The sequence below is a fragment of the Protobothrops mucrosquamatus genome, unplaced genomic scaffold, assembly GCF_001527695.2.
Source record: "Protobothrops mucrosquamatus isolate PMUCROS unplaced genomic scaffold, P.Mucros_1.0 scaffold4002, whole genome shotgun sequence".
NCBI lineage: Eukaryota > Metazoa > Chordata > Lepidosauria > Squamata > Viperidae > Protobothrops > Protobothrops mucrosquamatus.
In genome coordinates, this window is record NW_015389940.1 from 78,837 (window position 1) to 98,923 (window position 20,087).

At 45.0% G+C, this 20,087-nt stretch overlaps 1 protein-coding gene across 1 annotated transcript in view; it reads right to left on the reverse strand.

The window, feature by feature from the left end:
- The window catches only part of RUBCN (rubicon autophagy regulator), a 35,889-nt gene extending 19,609 nt beyond the window's left edge, over positions 1-16,280 (reverse strand). Inside the window, exons 1-9 of the mRNA XM_029286532.1 lie at positions 16,227-16,280; positions 14,205-14,288; positions 13,031-13,216; positions 10,803-10,950; positions 8,150-8,698; positions 4,581-4,625; positions 3,300-3,395; positions 2,415-2,530; positions 595-796 (exon numbers count right to left, since the gene is read on the reverse strand). Coding sequence (XP_029142365.1) covers positions 595-796; positions 2,415-2,530; positions 3,300-3,395; positions 4,581-4,625; positions 8,150-8,698; positions 10,803-10,950; positions 13,031-13,216; positions 14,205-14,288; positions 16,227-16,265 — 1,465 coding nt within the window. The 5' untranslated portion in view covers positions 16,266-16,280. The remainder of the gene's footprint in view (positions 1-594; positions 797-2,414; positions 2,531-3,299; positions 3,396-4,580; positions 4,626-8,149; positions 8,699-10,802; positions 10,951-13,030; positions 13,217-14,204; positions 14,289-16,226) is intronic.
- Between the last annotated feature and the right edge of the window lie 3,807 nt (positions 16,281-20,087).

A 20,087-nucleotide genomic window follows, 5' to 3' on the forward strand; every position in this document is an offset into this window, starting at 1 on the left:
GCCCTCAGGGAGGGGCATGGAGGCGTAGCCCACTGGGTGGGTGTGGCTGGGGTGGGTATGGCCACCTCAATGTTGCTCATGGGGGGGATGCCTGTGGGGGCCGGACAGGGTTGGGGGAGATCCAGGGGTTCTCTGGCGGGTGGGACGGTGGGCAGGAGGCCCAGCATAGATAGGGGGGAGGCACGCAATCCTAGCTGGGACTGGGGGGCCATGGCGCCAATGGGGATCCGGCTTTTCCTGCTCGGGGTGGCCTTTGGCTTTACCTTTTACTCCCTACATTAAGTCAGTACCAAGCAGTTGAAGTTCAAAGATCTTAAAGATGGCTAAGATTGAGAAAAGAAAGACTAGATCAGACACGTCAAACTCGCGATGTGACGTGACTTTTTCCCCCATTGCCAGCAATGGGGTGCACGGGGTTTCGGCGTGACGCATCGGCCCGCGGGCCGGCAGTTTGACACACCTGGACTAGTTACTTCAGAATTCAGTCCCAAATCTAGATTCAGAGACAGCCTGAGGTCTGTCTGATGGCTTCAGCTCCAAGAAAGAATTTGGGATTTCAACTTCTCAACCTTCTAAAGGATAGGAAGCACTCACTGTCAGAGCCCACGTCCTGGCACACCGGGTGGAGGTAGCGGGTCCGAATCTGTTGCCGGCGGATGCGGATCTTCTGCTTGAGGTCTTGTATCACCTTGTCACTTTCTTCCTCCTCCTCTTCTATCTGACGGTTCGTCATGTTGCACTTCATCAGCTCGATCGCCGCAATCAGCGACTCGGAGATGCTGAAGTGAGCGTTTTCCTGGAACGAAGGGAGAGAAGAAGAATTCAGAGAAGAGCAATTAAGACGATCCAAGGCCTGGAGGCCAAAACGTACGAAGAATGGCTGCGGGACTTGGGTTTGGCTAGTCTAAAGAAAAGAAGAAATAGGGGAGACATGATAGCAGCATTTCAGTATCTGAAGGGCTGCTACTAAGAAGAGGGGGTCACGTTATTCTCCAAAGCACCAGAGGGCAGGACAAGAAACAATGGTTGGAAACTGACCAAAGAGAGAAACAACCTGGAATTAAGGAGAAACTTCCTGACAGTGAGGACAATTAACCAGTGGAACAGCCTGCTACCAGAAATCGTGGGCGCTCCATCAATGGAGATTTTTAAGAAGAGACTAGACGAGGGGTAGGCAACCTTGGCTCTTTTATGACTCGTGAACTTCAACTCCCAGAATTCCTGAGCCAGCCATGCTGAGGGGAAAGGGAGAGGCTTCTAAGCTGAGCCATGCTGGCTCAGGAATTCTGGGAGTTGAAGTCCACGAGTCATAAAAGAGCCAAGGTTGCCTACCCCTGGACTAGACAATCACCTGTCTGACATGGTGTAGGTTCTCCTGCTTGAGCAGGGGGCTAGACTAGAAGACCTCCGAGATCCCTTCCAGCTCTATTCTATTCTAAAGCTGTCAAACTGTTCGCAAAGTAGAGGATTAAACGTTTGAATAAAGGAGAGGATGTCAAATCCAGCTCAAGGATGACACACAGGTAGTTCCAGCAAGTGGCTTGTGCTGATGGCCATTTGCACTGTTGCGCAGTCACACAACTGTGTTTTACAGCATTTTTGCTGGAGCCTAATGTTTACGTCTGATTTTCGGCGCAACTGGTCCCTGGCCAAGAACGGATTGGCTGGACCACCACGGCAACTGCCTCACGACCACCGTCCTTTAGACCGGTGTTTCTCCTCCTTCGCAACTTGAAGACTTGTGGACTTCAAGTCCCAGAATTCCTCAGCTGGGAACTGAAGTCCACAAGTCTTAAAGTTGCTAAGGAGGAGAAACCCTGTAATCCAGGGGTAGTCAACCTTGGCTCTTTTATGACTTGTGGACTTCAACTCCCAGAATTCCTGAGCCAGCATGGGGGAACTGTGGCCCCTTCATGACTCATGGACTTCCACTCCCAGCTGGCTCAGGAATTCTGGGAGTTGAAGTCCACGAGTCAGAAAAGAGCCAAGGTTGACTACCCCTGCTGTAATCCATCATACATGCCGGCTGGGGAATTCTGGGATTTGAAGGCCGTCTGTTCTTAAGGTCGCTGAAACCGAGCAGCCCTGCTTAAAATTTTAAAAAGGGACTATATTCCTACACTAAAACTGTAAAAACAGTGTCAAAAAGACGATGCCTGTGGGATGAATTGTCCTGGCAAATGTGATTCAATTCTGCACGGGTGTCATGGCTTTTGACACAAGTATGTGTTAAATCATGACATTTGCACGAGGGTATCCTGGTACATGGGCCATTAGCAGGCCCTCCACCGCAAATTCCTTTGTTCCAAAAAAAAATCCTGAGGAGAAATCAGTAAGAACAGGGATCCGAGACCCCTTTCCACAGTTCCCACCGATTTACTGACCAACATCTTTGTCTCAAGCCTCTGTTTTACCTTTTCCAAGTCTGCACAGCTGCCGAAATCTTGCTCCGACAGGTAGCTGATCAGGGATTGGCCTTCTGTGGGCCTCCGGAACATCCCTTCGCCCGGATGCAAATACTGTCCAGTGTCTGGCAGGGGGAGAAAAAAGGAAGTTTCTTTCAAAACGAATGAAGGCGAATGTAGGAGTCCTAGGATGATATTGCAGATAGTATTGATCTGTACCTATCTATGATTGTCTATTATCTGTCTGTCTGTCTATGCCTATCTATCTATCTATCTATCTATCTATCTATCTATCTATCTATCTATCTATCCATCCATCTATCTATCTATATCCACCTTATCTATCTATCTTTATCCACCTCTATCTATCTATCTATCTATCTATCTATCTATCTATCTATCTATCTTATCTATCTCCACTCATCTATCCATCCATCACCTACCTACCTACCTACCTACCTACCTATCTATCTATCTATCTATCTATCTATCTATCTATCTATCTTTATCTATCTTTATCTATCTATCTTTATCTATCTATCTACCTACCTACCTACCCATTCATATCTATCTATCTCTATAGATAGATAGATAGATAGATAGATAGATAGATAGATAGATAGATAGATAGATAGATAGATAGATAGATAGATAGACAGATAAAGCTGCAACTTTGAACGGTTGCTAAACAAAGGGTCATAAAGTGGAGGACTGCTCGTATATATAATTTTTCTGTGCTTGAAACCGAGTAGGCCCGAACGCCTGTATGGTGGGTTTCAGAATTTGATCAAACCTGGACTCAGGGGAGCTAGTGGAAAGAAGTATTCTGTAGCAACCTCTTCCACCTTTTGAACAGAGTCCGAAGACCAAAGCCGTGAACAGAAACAGACTCACCATATTCAACATACACTGATCCGGGGGTGCTTCCATCTTGATTCTGCACCGGACAGGAGAGATTGCCCTTGTATTGCAAAATGTCTCCATTGGACTCTAGGCACAATACGCAAAAGAAAAGAGACCGTCAACGACCAGGATCCACCCGGGGGGGGGGGAGAGCAGCCAACAGAACCGAGTGGGAGGAAGCGAGGAAAGATGGAATGGATGGTATGGAACCGGAAGGAGGGAACACAAGAAATGCTGGGTGAACAGAGGCTCACAAGACGTCACAGCAGACACATACAAGATGTGGTGGGTGGGGCACTATTTTTTCGGAAAGTCGAATGAAAAGGTTCCAACAGGTGTTGGGTTGCAGGGTTTCCCGGTGGTTTCTGAGCCTGGATGTTTTCTGGCAGACGTTTCGGGACCCAACTAGGTAACATCATCAGTGCTAGAAGGGAGGGGTTTGCGGAGAAGAGGAAGAAGAAGAAGAAGAAGAAGAAGAAGAAGAAGAAGAAGAAGAAGAAGAAGAAGAAGAAGAAGAAGAAGAAGAAGAAGAAGAAGAAGAAGAAGAAGAAGAGGAGGAGGAGGAGGAGGAGGAGGAAGAGGAGGAGGAGGAGGAAGAGGAGGAAGAGGAGGAGGAGATGGGAGACTGATGGGGTCCTTGGTGCTGTCTGAGCTGGGTTGTTTCCTTGCAGACATTTTATGACCCAACTAGGTAATCCTCAACTTATGACCACAACGGAGCCCAAAATTTCTGTGGCTAAGTGAGACCTTGGTTCAGTGAATTTCGCCCCGTTTTTACGACCTTTACTGCCACTGTTAAGTGAATCGCTGCAATTGTTAAGTTAGTAAGATGATCGTTAAGCGAACCTGGCTTCCTATTAATTTGGTTCGTCAGAAGGTCGCCACCAGGGACACTGCGACCGTCATAAATACGAGTCAGTTGCCCAGCATCTGAACTTTGATCGTGTGAGCTTGGGATGCCTGCAGCGGTCGTTAAGTGTGGACACCGGTCATAAGTCACTTTCCTTCCGCGGTCAATTTCAACCGTCACCAAATGAACTCTTATAAGCCGAGAACTACTTGTTGATTCCATGACAGAGGCGTGTTCTGTGGGGCAAGCGTGTTGAATATTCATGCGGGGAAGAAGACGCGGTCCCTTCTAAATTCCCTTCGAGAGATTTTGCGGAGGTTTTGAACTCAGGACAAGGAACTACCAATGGATGGGAAGGGGGGGCGGGGGGAGAAGCAGGACGAGAAAGGGAAGATGGATTGGTAACATGCTGGTTCCCAAACCTGCTACAGGATCTTCTATTATAATGCTGATGTCTCTGCGCCCTCCTAAGGGCGGGCGGCGAAAGCAGGAGAGAAGGTTAAGAGAAAAACAGAATAAAAATAGAAAAAAAGGAGCGTTATTTTCCAAGAGAGAATCCTAGCTGGGTCCCTTTGGAGAGCATCGCCCAGATCTTCCCAGGCTACGAAATCCACAGTCACAATTACGATACTCGGCAGTCGTGATCGCTTCCTGTTTTCCCATCTTTTGGGGGCGAGCTTTGTATAGATGTTTTTGTCAACCGTGGCCACTTTAAGATGGGTGGACTTCAACTCCCAGAATCCCCCAGCCAGCCGTTGAAGCCCACCCATCTGAAAGTTGAGCAAAACGGATCCAGAGGAGTTTTCCCAACCAGGTAAGCAAACGTCAAACTCCCCAGAATTCTCAAGAATTGTCCTAGGGACTGAGGAATGCTGGGATTTGAAGACCACCACCCCCTTTTTAGAAAGCATGTTGTCTGGGGTAGAGAGGTATCATCAAACTACAATTCCCAGCAGCCCTTGGAAAGCGAGAATGGAAAAGAACACTATTTGAAGGACAGGGTTTTCCTTGCCTTTCTAGGTAGATTATTTGTAAAATGTCTTCTAAAGATAAGACAGACATTCCCAAATTAATTAAGAGGATAAGGGACTCAGTATTCCAAAGCAATCAGGTCTCAAACTGGTTTAAGATGCAATACACACTGCAACATACTTAAACTGGTTACAGTACTGCGTTAACCAATTTTCTGAGACCACACAGTATGTTCTACATCAGTGGTTCTCAACCTTTTTAGTGCCGCGACCCCAACCGGTTGTAAGTCGAGGATTAAACCGATCGTAAGTCGAGGACTAAACCGGTCGTAAGTCGAGGACTAAACCGGTCGTAAGTCGAGGACTTTCCCTGCCCGGGAGCACCGCGCATGCGTGGTTCTGCCCCCCTGCGCCGGCCGAGGCGTAGTTGACAAGCGGCAGAGACGGAGCAGGCCGACCACCAGCTGGCCCAGCCCAAGGGAGGTAAGGCACCCGCCGGAAAAGGGGGAAAAAATGGCGGACAAAAAAATGGCGGACAAAAAAAATGGCGGACAGCCTTGCTTGGCGACCCCCGTGAAATGGTCGATCGACCCCAAATGGGGTCCCGACCCACAGGTTGAGAACCATTGTTCTACACCATAAATCAGCCAACTACCTGTATATAAAAGCAACAAAATATTTTTTTTAACCTAGCAATAATAATAATTATTAGCTTAAATAGTAGATATTAAGATATTAAATAGTAGATATTAAGAGAAAAAAACAAAGTATTAAATGTTGAAATAGGAGGAATTTTGGTTACTAAATTTAAGATATCTGGAAATTACCAGAAAATAAGAATATTATTGTATAGTATTACTAATTAGCTGATGCAAGATGGTGAGAACTCAAATAGATAAGACCTGTATTCTGAACGTTAGATCTTGTGATGAATTGTGATAAAGGGAATGGGGGTTATTTAAATTTTGGAAATTATAAATATCGAACGTGAAATATAAATATGAATGGGAAACCAAAAATTGGGGAAAATCAATCAGGGCACTGATTGTCTAAAAAAGATTGAATGTTAAAACAACTAGGATATGTATAAACTAAAAATGATGGATAAATGCAAGAAAGGTATTTTTTTTATTTAATCGATATAATAAGAATTGTACGAATTTAAGATGAGGCAGTAAATACTAAGGGGAAAAGAGGGGAAATATTGAATGTAATAGTTTGAGATCTGTACTAAAGATATTTGTATGTTATGGAATTATTGACCAACTCAGCCACCATGTTGCTTTTCCAATGCTTAAATGTAAAACTAGAAAACCAATAAAAATTTCTTTTTTAAAAAAAGCGACAAAGTCTTTAGCTCAGATGATCAACTACAAAGTCCAGCTGCCTTTTGGAAAAAAGCACCTTTGGGAGTAGACCTGGTCTTTTTCTATCTGCTGGATTTCCCTGCGACCGGCATTTTTAAGAGAGGTCCCCCCGCGCAACTCGGTGGAGAGGCGTGCTACAATCTACCGTAACTGGGGGTGCAGAATTAGGAGGAAATTTTTTAAAAAATATTTAATTCACTGTTTTTCCAACTTGGCCAGTTTTCCAACTTGGCAACTCCCAGAATTCCCCAGCCAGCCATGCCTGGTTTTTTTTCCCCATCTTACCACCTAAAGTGGGGAGATTGCAGAGGAAGGGATTACAAGAGAGTAAGCTGCGCTGGCTGGGGAATTCTAGGAGTTGAAGTCCACGCGTCTTAAGGTTGCATACGTGGAGAAACACTGATCTAATGCATGACCCCTAGAAGAACATTTGAGAGTGCAGGTAGTCCTCGGTTTATGACCCCAGCTGAGCACAAAATTTCTGCTGCTAAGCGAGACAGTTGTTAAGTCAGTTCTGCCCCATTTCTTGCCCCAGTTGTTAAGTGAATCGCTGCCGTTGTTACGTTAGAAACATGGTTGTTAAGCGAATCCGACTTCCCCGTTGACTTTGCTTGTGCGAAGTTCGCAAAATACAATCGACTGACCCTGCAACCGTCATAAATACGAGTCAGTTGCCAAGGGTCCAAATTTTGATCACATGACCAGGAGGATGCTAAGTGTGGGGAAACGGTCCTAAGTCACTTTTTTTCAGTGCTGTTGTAACTTTGAACGGTCACTAAACCAGGGGTAGGCAACCTCGGCTCTTTTATGACTCGTGGACTTCAACTCCCAGAATTCCTGAGTCAGAAAAGCTTACTCTCTTGTAATCCCTTCCTCTGCAATCTCCCCACTTTAGGGGGTAAGCTCAGGAATTCTGGGAGTTGAAGTCTGTTCAAAAGTTCATGACAGGATACACTGGCTATGTGCCAATTTAGAATGTCTTTGTCTGAGATAAACATGGGGCCACGGCAGGACTCAGATGATCCCATTCCACACTACAAGCTGGTATGGAGGAAGCATTAATTTCTTACCTATGAGAATGAACAGATGTGTATTATCCAGAAGCAACAACCACATAACAGCAAGTATTTCTATCTCTGAATAAATATCTGTTTTGGAATCATTCTTATTGAGTTTATCTGTCTGATCTGGATTTACAAAGCAACTTAACTCTGGGTCAGAACAGTAAGAAATTAATGCTTCCTCCATACCAGCTTGTAGCGTGGAATGGGACCATCTGAGTCCTGCCGTGGCCCCATGCTTATCTCAAGACAAAGACATTCTAAACTGGCACGTAGCCAGTGTACCCTGTCATGAACTTTTGTAACTCCTCCCACTGACCTGCTAACATGATATAGCTGACTAGCTAAAACTACATTACCCATAAGCCATCTCTTAAGGAGACAGCACTTAACCCAATAAATGTCAAACATTCTATCATACAGAGCTACATGCTCTAGTCAGGGTTACATGATCCAGAACAAAGTCCATGAGTCATAAAAGAGCCAAGGCTGCCTACCCCGGCACTAAACCAACGAGGACGACCTGTAGTGTCTAGATACACTTCTACACACATACGCACACACACACAAACACACATTTTTCCCCTCTTACCATGAGCTTTTGCAGAAGCCACGTTGGTGTCCGACTGGGAACGCACATGGCTCCGTTTGGGTTTCCCTTGGAGAACCGAAGTCTGTCCCTCGGAGAAGCTGGACCGCCGTAAAAGCGAGGACTTCCAGCTGCTTCCTAGTTCCCCCCAGGAAGAAACCGACTCCGGCTTCTGAGAGCTACTGGACGAAAACAGATTGGAGGAGCTGCTCCCTGAGCTGTTCAAGGTGGTCGGGCCGGATTCTTCGGGACTGTCGCAGGCCCGACTCGGCCGACCGAGATTCCCAATGGCCAGATATTCCGGCCCATCCGTCTCCTCTTGGCTTCCGGACCAGGGGTCTGAGTTCGGGTTCTGCGGAAGGCCGGTGCTCGTCCCAGCAGCTGGGGCATTGTTGGCGTCATTGGGGCCGGAGATGCCGAGAGGAGGAAGAGGAGGACCGGCCAGGTGTTGGGGGCACCTGCCTTCCGGATGCCGGGGAGTGGAGGTCCAAGCGGCGTTTTCTTCAGACCGATTGGTGCCACCGAACGCTGGAGGGCTTGATAGTCTCCTGTCTAGGAAGAGAAAGAAGGGGACACAGACAAGGAATCTAACTTATTTTCAGTGACGATACGGCTACGAGAACATACAGGTAGCCCTCAACCTTTTCTGTCAGCCCAGCCCACCTCGCAGGCTTGTTGTTGTGGGGAAAATAGGAGGAAGGAGTATATTAGATACGTTTGCCTCCTTGAGTTCTTTATCCAAATAGTCAAGGCAAAATAAAACTAACTAACGAAATACAATAAGTATGTTCTAGGATAGGTTCCAAGAATATTCACCCGGAGATCTGTACCCAAGACAGTCCTCAGCTTACGACCAGGATTTCCGTTGCTATACCAGGCAGTTTGTTAAGTGAATCGCACCCAATCTTTTGTTATGGCCAGGATGCTGCAAGCACCACTGAACATTCAGGTCGGTTGCCAAACGACCGAACTTTGATCGTGTGACAGTGGGGACGCTGTGTGAAAATCGGTTATAAGTTACCTGTCAGCTCTACGAAGGAGCGTGGCGGCAGCCATTATTCCTACTTGTTTTCGGTTGCCATGTAGAATAGAGGGAGGGGGGGGTTGCTAGGTGCTTCGGTAGTCAAAATAATCTTTTTTTCCGTGGGAACCAAGGTCGTGGGCTACTCCTGAGACGGCAGGCTAGGCGTTGCGTAAAAAGCCCGCTAGGAAGATGTATTGGGGAAGGCAGTTGCTTCCTTAGTTTTACAGGTGGGATTTTTTAAACTTTGTATTGGGGAATAATAATAATATTAATATTGTTATTATTATTATTAATGATAATAATAATGTTGGAAGGGACCTTAGAGGTCATCTAGTCTAACCCCCTGGTCAGGCAGGAAACCCTATCCCATTTCAGACAAATGGCTGTCCAGTCTCTTCTTAAAAGCCTCCAGTGTTGGAGCATTCACTGCTTCTGGTGGAAAGCTGTTCCACTGGTTAATTGTTCTAACTGTCAGGAAGTTTCTCCTTAGTTCCAGGTTGCTTCTCTCCTTGATTAGCTTCCATCCGTTGCTTCTTGTCCTGCCTTCAGGGGCTTTGGAGAACAGCTTGACTCCCTCTTCTTTGGGGCAGCCCCTGAGAGATTGGAAGGCTGCTATCATGTCCCCCCTCGTCCTTCTCTTCGTTAAACTAGATCAGGGGTAGGCAACCTTGGCTCTTTTATGACTCATGGACTTCAATTCTCAGAATTCCTGAGTCAGCCATGCTGAGGGGAAATGAAGAGGTTTCCAAGCTGAGCCATGCTGGCTCAGGAATTCTGGGAGTTGAAGTCCACGAGTCATAAAAGAGCCAAGGTTGCCCACTCCTGAACTAGACATACCCAATTCCAGCAACCGTTCCTTATATGTTTTAGCCTCCAGTCCCCTGATCTTCTTCGTTGCTCTTCTCTGCACTCTTTTTAGAGTCTCAACATCTTTTTTACGTCGTGGTGACCCAAACTGGATGCCGTATTCCAAGTGTGGCCTTACCAAGGCCTTGTAAAGTGGTATTAGCACTTCACGTGATCTTGATTCTATCCCTCTGTTGATGCAGCCTAGCACTGTGTTGGCTTTTTTGGCAGCTCAGCACACGGCTGGCTCTTATTTAAGGGATTGTCCACTAGGACTCCGAGGTCCCTCTCACAGTTGCTACTATTGAGCAAGGTACCCCCTATACTACGCCTGTACATTTGGTTTTTCTTGCCTAAATGTAGAACCTGGCTTTTTTCACCCTTGAATTTCATTTTGTTAGATAGCGCCCAATGATTACGTGTGTCTCCAGACTTGGTTTCACTTTTGACGTGCCCATACTTTGTAACCAATAAACACGTTCATTGAGGAAATTGCAAGCCTCGGAGTTCTGTTTTATTCGTCTCTGTCTATCGGAACCACGGCATCACCCTTTTCGGCGCCATGATTAACTCCGAACGGCCACTAAACGAACGGTCGTTAAGTCGGGGACTACCTGTATGCCTTCCAATTCTATCAAACTGATGGGGGGGGGAGACCCAAAACTGCCACAAACGGCAACCTCAAACCGAACGGTGGCAGCATCCGTGTTACAGTAACTGAGTAGTAGAAAAGAGATTTATTTAAAAAAAACAATAATCCCTAACATGCCATTGCTCATGGCTTACCTGGGATGCTGGCGTAGGTGGACGGAAGCCCCGAGAAGGAGCCAAGGTACCGATGGGCTGTGTTTTCGGCAGGAGGGGTAGAGATGGACCCCAGCAGGGCTGTCAGGCTCTTCGTCCGGGACTCGGAGGCTTCGCCTTTCCTGGCAAACTGAAAGAAGAGCCGGGTTGAGGCCATGGAGGACTGGGGGATGAGCAGAGCATTGTAGGGCTGGAAAGGAACCTTGGAGGTCTTCTAGTCCAACCCCCTGCTCAAGACAGGAGCCCTGGTATATCATCCTGCTTAAATGGTCGCCCGGCCTATTTTTGAAAACCTGCAGTGATGGAGCAGCCACAATTTCTAGAAGNTTGTTTGATGGATTAGATATGTACAAGATAGATTAATCTTTTATTTTAACTAGGAGATATTAGTGGAAGAAGGAATAACTAAGATTGATGATGAAGTCAAAGAATTAGGATGTATTTGGAAGGGATACCTTAACTGATAATGTGTGTATTTACAGTTAAATTTGATTATGGTTTTGTAATTGCATAAAGCTCTAAAACAAGTCTAGGATTAATAGAAATTTAAGTTAGAAATAGACTATTTTAAATATATAAGCTACTTGAGGGAAATAGAGAGGGAATATTTGATGTACTGATTGAGTTACCTATATATGTTTTGGTTTTGAATTTTTGATTGCCCCAACACCATGGTGTGTCTCGAGCACTTTGTATTAAGAACTAAAAAAAAACAATAAAATTTATTTAAAAAAAAAAAAAAGACCGTTGGACTTCAACTCCCAGAATTCTCCAGCAAGCAGACCTGGCTGGGAAATTATGGGAGTTGAAGTCCACGAATCTTAAAAGTTGCTAAGGCTGGACCACCCCTTGACCCAGGAAATATTTGCGTGGGAAAACGTTAATCCCGAGACGAGCAATTCCAAAAAAAGCTCGCGACGTCCGCTTCCCTATTGCTACCAAAATATTCCAAGCAGCAGATAAAAAGCAAATGGAGGATCTGTAGTGAAAACCAAGGTAGTCCTTGATTTAGGAACAACGTTGAGCCCAACGTTTCTGCTGCTAAGCAAGACAATTTTTAAGTGGGCTTTGCCTCATTTCATGACCTTTCTTGCCACAGTGGTTAAGGGGAGCATTGCAAGTTGTTAAGTGAGGAACACGGTTGTTAAGTGAATCTGGCTTCCCTTCATTGACTTTGCTTGTCGCAAAAGGGGATCGCGTAACCCCCGGGACGCTGCGACCGTCATAAGTATGAGTTAGTTGCCAAGCATCTGAATTTTATTCACATGGCCACGGAGAGGCTGCAAGGGTCGAAAGTGTAAAAAATGATCCTGAGTGTTTTTACAATGCTGTTGTAACTTCTAAGGGTCGCTAAACAAATGATTGTAAGTCAAAGATTCTCTGTGTCGGATGCCTCCAAACCTGCCAGAATAAATTCCTTGCGTGTCCAATCACACTTGGCCAATAAAGAATTCTATTCTATTCTATTCTATTCTATTCTATTCTATTCTATTCTATTCTATTCTATTCTATTTCTATTTCTATTCTATTCCTTATTCTATTCTAATACTTATTCTATTCTATTCTTAGTCTAGTCTAGTCTAATTTAGTATATTCTAGTTATATTCTGTTCTCTTCGAATTCTATTCTATTCTATTTTCTACTAGTCTAGTCTATTCTATATTCTATTCTAGTCTAGTCTATTCTAGTCTATTTTCTATATTCTATTTATTTTATTCTGTTCTGTTCTAATTCTAGTCTATTCTAGTCTATTTTCTATATAGTATTTATTCTGTTCTAATTCTATTCTAGTCTATTTTCTATATTCTATTGTATTCTATTTTATTCATATTCCATTCCATTCTATATCCTATTGTCTATTCTAGTCTAGTCTATATACTATATCCTATTCTATTCTATATTCTATTCTATATTCTATTCTATATTCTATTCTATATTCTATATTCTATTCTATTCTATATCCTATATCCTATTCTATTCTATATTCTATTCTATATTCTATATTCTATATTCTATATTCTATATTCTATATTCTATATTCTATATTCTATTCTATTCTATTCTATTCTATTCTATTCTATTCTATTCTATTCTATTCTATTCCATTCCATTCCACTCCACTCCACTCCTTTCCATTCCATTCTCTTCCCTTCCCTTCTAAGCTGTATGATGAATAGAAGGCAGCTTCTGAAAATTGGGACAGAAAAGGCTGGAAAATTCTGCCCAGAATTCTTACCTGTGTAGAATTTCCTGATATACTGCTTGTTCTCCAGCAGAGGCTTCAGCTGAGCTGAAAGGCAGTGGAATTGCAAGCTGTGCTGAAGCCAGAGCTCGGCGACCGTTCGCTCTCTGGCCTTGTCGGGATTCTGCTGCCCGTTCTCGTGAAGGTGGAGGAACTGCAAAGGAGGAACAAGGTTTCAAGGAAAAGCAGGTCAAGGTCAGGGGAAACAGAGCACCCATGACAGAGTTGGAAGGGACCCTGGAGGTCTTCTAGTCCAACCCCCTGCTCAGGCGGGAAAAACTATACCATTTCAGACAAGTGGCTGTCCAGTCTCTTCTTAAAAACCTCCAGTGTTGGAGCATTCACAGCTTCTGGAGGCAAGGAGTTCCACCGGTTAATTGTTCTCACTGTCAGGAATTTTCTCCTTAATTCCAGGTTGCTTCTCTCCTTGATGAGTTTCCATCCGTTGCTTCTTTTCCTGCCTTCAGGCGCTTTGGAGGATAGTTTGACACCTCCCCCCTCTTCTCTGTGGCAGCCCCTCAAATGCTGGAATACTGCTATAATGTACCCCCTAATCTTTCTTTTCTCTAGACTAGACAGGCTCTATTCCTGCAACTGTTAACATCATAACAATCGGAAGGGACCATCTAGAGGTCTTCTAGTCCAGCCCCCTGCTCAAGCAGAAGACTCTATACCACAGGTCTTCAAACTTGGCCCTTTTATGACTCGTGGACTTCAACTCCCAGAATTCCTCAGCCATCATGGCTCAGCTTGGAAACCTCTCCCTTTCCCCTAAGCATGGCTGGCTCAGGAATTCTGGAAGTTGAAGCCCACGAGTCATAAAAGGGCCAAGTTTGAAAACCCCTGCTCTATCCCATTTCAGACAAATGGCTGTCCAGTCTCTTCTTAAAAGCCTCCAGCAATGGAGCACCCACAACTGGTGGCAGGTTGTTCCACTGGTTGATTGTCCTCACAGTTAGGAGGTTTCTCCTTTCATTCCAGGTTGCTTCTCTCCTTGATGAGTTTCCATCCGTTGCTTCTCGTCCTGCCTTCAGACGCTTTGGAGAAGAGCTTGACTCCCTCTTCTTTGGGGCAGCCCCTCAGATCTTGGCAGACTGCTATCCTGTCACCCCTGGTCCTTCTCTTCATGAAACGAGACATACCTTCTCCACATGATGGGCCGCGTGGGGGCTCAGCCTATGCACATCCTTCACAAATTGCCAGTAGTCCGTCTTCTGGCAATGCACCTGAAGAGAAACAGAGGCAGAGTTCAAATTCCTCCAGTGCTAGTAGCTGCAAGTAGCCTCCCACTTGCGGCCGAAACCCAACCAGGCGGAAAAACAGGAAGAAAACTAACGGGTTTGCAGCTGCTGAATATAAATGGTAAAAGGAGAAACAATTGCCAGCAGCAAAAGCAAAAAAAGTGTCTTCTTGTTCCTGCTTGAAAATCAGCTAGGCCAGGGGTAGGCAACCTTGGCTCTTTTATGACTCGTGGACTTCAACTCCCAGAATTCCTGAGCCAGCCATGCTGAGGAGAAAAGAGGTTTCCAAGCTGAGCCAGGCGGGCTCAGGAATTCTGGGAGTTGAAGTCCACCAGTCATAAAAGAGCCAAGGTTGCTGACCCCTGCTCTAGGCCGCTTTATGACTCGTGGACTTCAACTCCGTTTTAAGGACTCGGTCGGTGCGACTCGGGAAAGAGAGGTTTCCAAGCTGAGCCATGCTGGTTGAGGAATTCTGGGAGTTGAAGTCCAAAAGTCATGAAGGGGCCATGGTTCCCCCACGCTGGCTGAGGAATTCTGGGAGTTGAAGTCTGCAAGTCACGAAGGGGCCAAGGTTCCTCCATGCTGGCTGAGGAATTCTGGGAGTTGAAGTCCACGAGTCATGAAGGGGCCATAGTTCTCCCATGCTGGCTCAGGAATTCTGGGAGTTGAAGTCCACGAGTCATGAAGGGGCGATAGTTCCCTCATGATGGCTCAGGAATTCTGGGAGTTGAAGTCCGCAAGTCATAAAAGAACCAAGGTTGCCTATCCCTGAGCTAGGCAAATCTTAAAGAAGGTGACAATTACAGGCAGTCCTCAACTTACAACAGTTCGTTTAGTGACCGTTCAAAGTTACAACAGCACTGAAAAAAGGGACTTACGACTGTTTTTCACACAATCATTTGCAGCATCTCTGTGGTCACGTGATCCAAATTCAGACGCTTCATATTTATGACGATCGCAGCGTCCCTGGGGAGGGTGTCACGTGATCCCCTTTTGCGACCTTCTGACAAGCAAAGTCAATGGGGGAAGCCAGATTCGCTTAACGACCGTGTGACTAACTTAACAAGCGGAGTGATTCGCGTGACAACTGTGGCACGAAAGGTCGTAAAACGGGGCAAAAGTCAATTACCAAATGTCTCACTTGGCAACAGGAGACAATGAATTCTAGTTTCGCTTTAGGAACCCAGCTGGGTGACTCTGGGCCGATCACCAGGAGACGGTGAGTTCTAGTCTTGCCTTAGGCATGAAAGCCGGCTAGGTGACTTTGGGCCAATCACCAGGAGATGGGGAGTTCTAGTCCTGCCTTAGGCATGAAAGCCGGCTAGGTGACTTTGGGCCAATCACCAGGAGACGGTGAGTTCTAGTCCTGCCTTAGGCATGAAAGCCGGCTAGGTGACTTTGGGCCAATCACCAGGAGATGGGGAGTTCTAGTCCTGCCTTAGGCATGAAAGCCGGCTAGGTGACTTTGGGCCAATCACCAGGAGACGGTGAGTTCTAGTGGGCCAGTCACCAGGAGATGGTGAGTTCTAGTCCTGCCTTAGGCATGAGAGCCGGCTGGGTGACTTTGGGCCAATCACCAGGAGACGGTGAGTTCTAGTCCTGCCTTAGGCATGAAAGGCGGCTGAGTGACTTTGGGCCAATCATCAGGAGACGGTGAGTTCTAGTCCCACTTTAGGCATGAAAGCTGGCTGGGTGACATTGGGCCATTCCCTGATTCTCAATCCAACCCACCTCACAGGGTTGTTGTTGAGGGGCATATAGGAGGAGGAAGGTATGTTGGACATATTCACCGCCTGGAGTTATTTCTAAAAATAATACAAACAAACAAACGGGATACAAACAAATGACAACATCCTAAAACAACACATCCAGTTTCCTTTGCTGCCCCAAAGTGCAGCCACTGCCAAGCACAGAGAACCCTACCTTGTCTAGGATGAGGCCATGATACAGGATGCTGTGCATGTCCCTGCAGAGCCGCTCCAAGCCGCCGTATTTCGACCAGACGTTGGGATGGTTGATGGAGACTAAGCCTTCCACCGTAGCCTTCAGGTTCCCCAACAGCGTCCAGTGTTCTCTCCTGAAACATGAAGACGAGTCTCAGCCAGCCCAGCTGGAATAGGATCCCCTTAGGACAGAGGTAGGCCACCTTGGCTCTTTTATGACTCGTGGACTTCAACTCCCAGAATTCCTGAGCCAGCCATGCTGAGGGGAAAGGGGGAGGTTTCCATGCTGAGCCATGCTGGCTCAGGAATTCTGGGAGTTGAAGTCCGCCAGTCATGAAGGGGCCATAGTTCCCCCATGCTGGCTCAGGAATGCTGGGAGTTGAAATCCACCAGTCATGAAGGGGGCCATAGTTCCCCCTTGCTGGCTCAGGAATTCTGGGAGTTGAAGTCCACGAGTCATGAAGGGGCCATAGTTTCCCCCATGCTGGCTCAGGAATTCTGGGAGTTGCAGTCCACCTGTCATAAAAGAGCCAAGGTTGCCTACCCCTGCCTTAGGAAAACAATCCAACCAATGGAACCCATTAAAGTGAACAAGATCATACATTCAATTTCGCAGCTACTAAGATTGTCGGCTGAGCAGGTACAAAAATAGCCAGGGAAATGGGCCAATGGTCGATCAACAGTACTGATTTACCACCAGCTTATCAGGTACAGATAGTCCTCGATTTACAAACAGTTCATTTAGTGACCGTTCGAAGCTACAACAGCCCTGAAACAAGTGACTCGTGACCACATTTCACACTGACGGCCCTTGCAGCATCAAAATTCGAACGCTTGGCAACTGGTTCGTACTGAGGACGGTTGCCATGTGCTGGGGAGTCACGCAATCGATTCCCTTTTGCGATCTTCTGATGAGCAAAGTCCACGGGGGGGGGGAGATGAATTCGCTTAACAACCGGGCGACTCCCTTAATGACTGCGGTGATTCAAATGTGGCAAGAAGAGTCGTAAAAATGGGGCGAAACTCACTTCACCAATTTCTCAAGCAACATAAATTCGGGGTTCAGTTGTGGTCGTTAAGTCGAGGACTGCCTGTCATTTGTTCCTATCAATGTCCTTGGAGCTTCTTGAGTAATATAAGGGTTTCCTTCCTTCACTAGGTAGGTTAACGAGAGGGTTAAAAAACGGAGCAAGAATAGCATAAATTAAAGGGAATCACAATCTATGCATTTGTGTGGCTCTTTTCTGTTTTGAAATGAGTTGCTTTTATCCTCCATTTTAAGCAGGTTGGACCGCCTTTCATTTCCAAGAGCGGGCAAGATGCACTTGACATAAAAGCCTAGAAAAGCAGCATAAGGCAAATAGCAAAACTACCCCCCAAACTTCAGAAAAAGCCATTAAATAGGCATTCAAAGTAAGCAGTTAGTTAGTACCTGGTGGTCAAAGCCAGGGGTCTTCAAACTTGGCCCTTTGATGACTTGTGGACTTCAACTCCCAGAATTCCTCAGCCAGGCACACTGGCTGAGGAATTCTGGGAGTTGAAGTCCACAAGTTGTGAGGTGGCCAAGATTGAAGACCCCTAGTCTTAAAGTTGCCACGGTTGGAAGACCCCTGGTCAAAGCAGTTCAAAGGTAAGCAGGTGTGCCTCACCTGGGCCAGTCAAATTCTGCCGCCTCGTCAGAATTCGACTGATAAGGGGAGACTTTAATCTGGACAAACATGGTAAGTAGGCCACACCTGCAAAAGGTTGTGCATTGGGTGGGTGTGTTTCCTGGTTGCCAAATAGGTAGGCTTAATGACATGGACTTTACACTCAGGGTTGTCTTCTGAAGATATTCCTGCCAGGGGCGCAAAGTCACACGTGGCAGAATGGACATATTATTATGGGTGGCTCTCATGAACACCAATTAGACTTTGCTTCGGTGACAGTTAGCCTTTGCAAGTAGAGCCGACAGAACACGTGACCAGAGTTTAGGGGACTGGATGCTAGAACATACGAAGAGCGGTTACAGGAACTGGGCATGGCTAGTCTAGTGAGAGAGGGCTCTCTCCATGCCATAGGTTCTATTCTATTCTATTCTATTCTATTCTATTCTATTCTTTCTCTATTCTATTCTATTCGATTTTTCTATTCTATTCTATTTTTTCTCTATTCCATTCTATTCATTTTTCTATTCTATTCTATTCCATTCTATTCATTTTTCTATTCTATTTTCTCTATTCTATTCTATTCTATTTTTCTATTCTATTCTATTCTATTCTATTCTTTCCTTTCTCTATTCTATTCTATTCGATTTTTCTATTCTATTCTATTCTTTCTCTATTCTATTCATTTTTTCTATTCTATTCTATTCTTCAATCCTCTAATATTCTATTGTATTCTATTCTTTCTCTATTCCATATTAATTTTTCTATTCATTTTTCTATTCTATTCTAGTCTTTCTCTATTCTTTCTCTATTCTATTCTATTCATTTTTTCTATTCTATTCTGTTCTTCAATCCTCTAATATTCTATTCTATTCTATTCTATTCTTTCTCTACTCCATTCTATTCATTTTTCTATTCTATTTTCTGTATTCTATTCTATTCTTTCTCTATTCCATTCTATTCATTTTTCTATTCTATTCTATTCTATTCTTCAATCCTCTAATATTCTATTCTATTCTTTCTCTATTCCATTCTATTCATTTTTCTATTCTATTTTCTGTATTCTATTCTATTCTATTCTTTCTCTATTCCATTCTATTCATTTTTCTATTCTATTCTATTCTTTCTCTATTCTATTTTATTCATTTTTTCTATTCTATTCTTCAATCCTCTAATATTCTATTCTATATTCTATTCTATTCTATTCTATTCTATTCTATTCTGTTCTGTTCTGATACCAAAAAGGAATCCCTACAGCGGCAAGAATAATATTTGCGCAACATTGGAAAAATGTAGGGATACCATAGGATGAAGAAATACTTAAAAGAAATACTAGAACGCGCAGAGATGGACAGATTTGACTAAGAGACTGAAAGAAAAAGAAGAAACGGAATATGATCAAACTTGGGACCTATTTTACCGATGGTTAGAGGAAAGAATAAAGGATGAGGAATTAAATATGTATTAGCGTATTTAAAACCAGACAGCACGCTGGTTGAAAAATTATTATTGTATATATGGAAAAAATCAATAAAATCTTATTTTAAAAAAAAGGGAATGCCTTGAAGAAAAACGACTTCAAGTCAGCGCTTGCAAAAGCCCAAATAAAGTGCATTTAAAACATGTGCAACTTTTTAGGTGTCCTTTAACTGATCCATCCACCCAGCCTAGCCGAGAAGACTTCCGCGCCCAAAGTGGGCGTCTTCCCACGCTCTGCCATCCATGGCCTTCTCAATCAGCTGCCTGCCGAAGCTCACAGCTGGTTCCTTCTCCATCCAAAACATTGCATCACAAGCACACAACGAGGCTTTTCACAATAGAGGCCGGAGGAGTGATTTCCAGCGATTGCACCAGGGTGTCCCAATTGTTGTGACTCTTTACTCTTTACTTAAATGAAGAAGCAATGGAGCCCTTGAACCTGGAAATCTGTCTTTTGATCTAGCGGCCCGCAACGTTTCGGGCACGGGGGGACCCGTTACGTGGAGAAAGGTTTTCCCGCGGACCGGAGGAGACGTGGTTTCGCGTACTGCCAGTTGCCAAGTGTCTGGATTTTGATCACGTGAACCACAGGGATGCCGCAATGATTGTGTGAAAAACAATCGTAACGTCACTTTTATCCAGTTTCGTTGTAACTTCGGTCACTGAATGAATGAACCGTTGTTAAGTTGAGAGCTATTGTCTGTCTTGGTCTGACA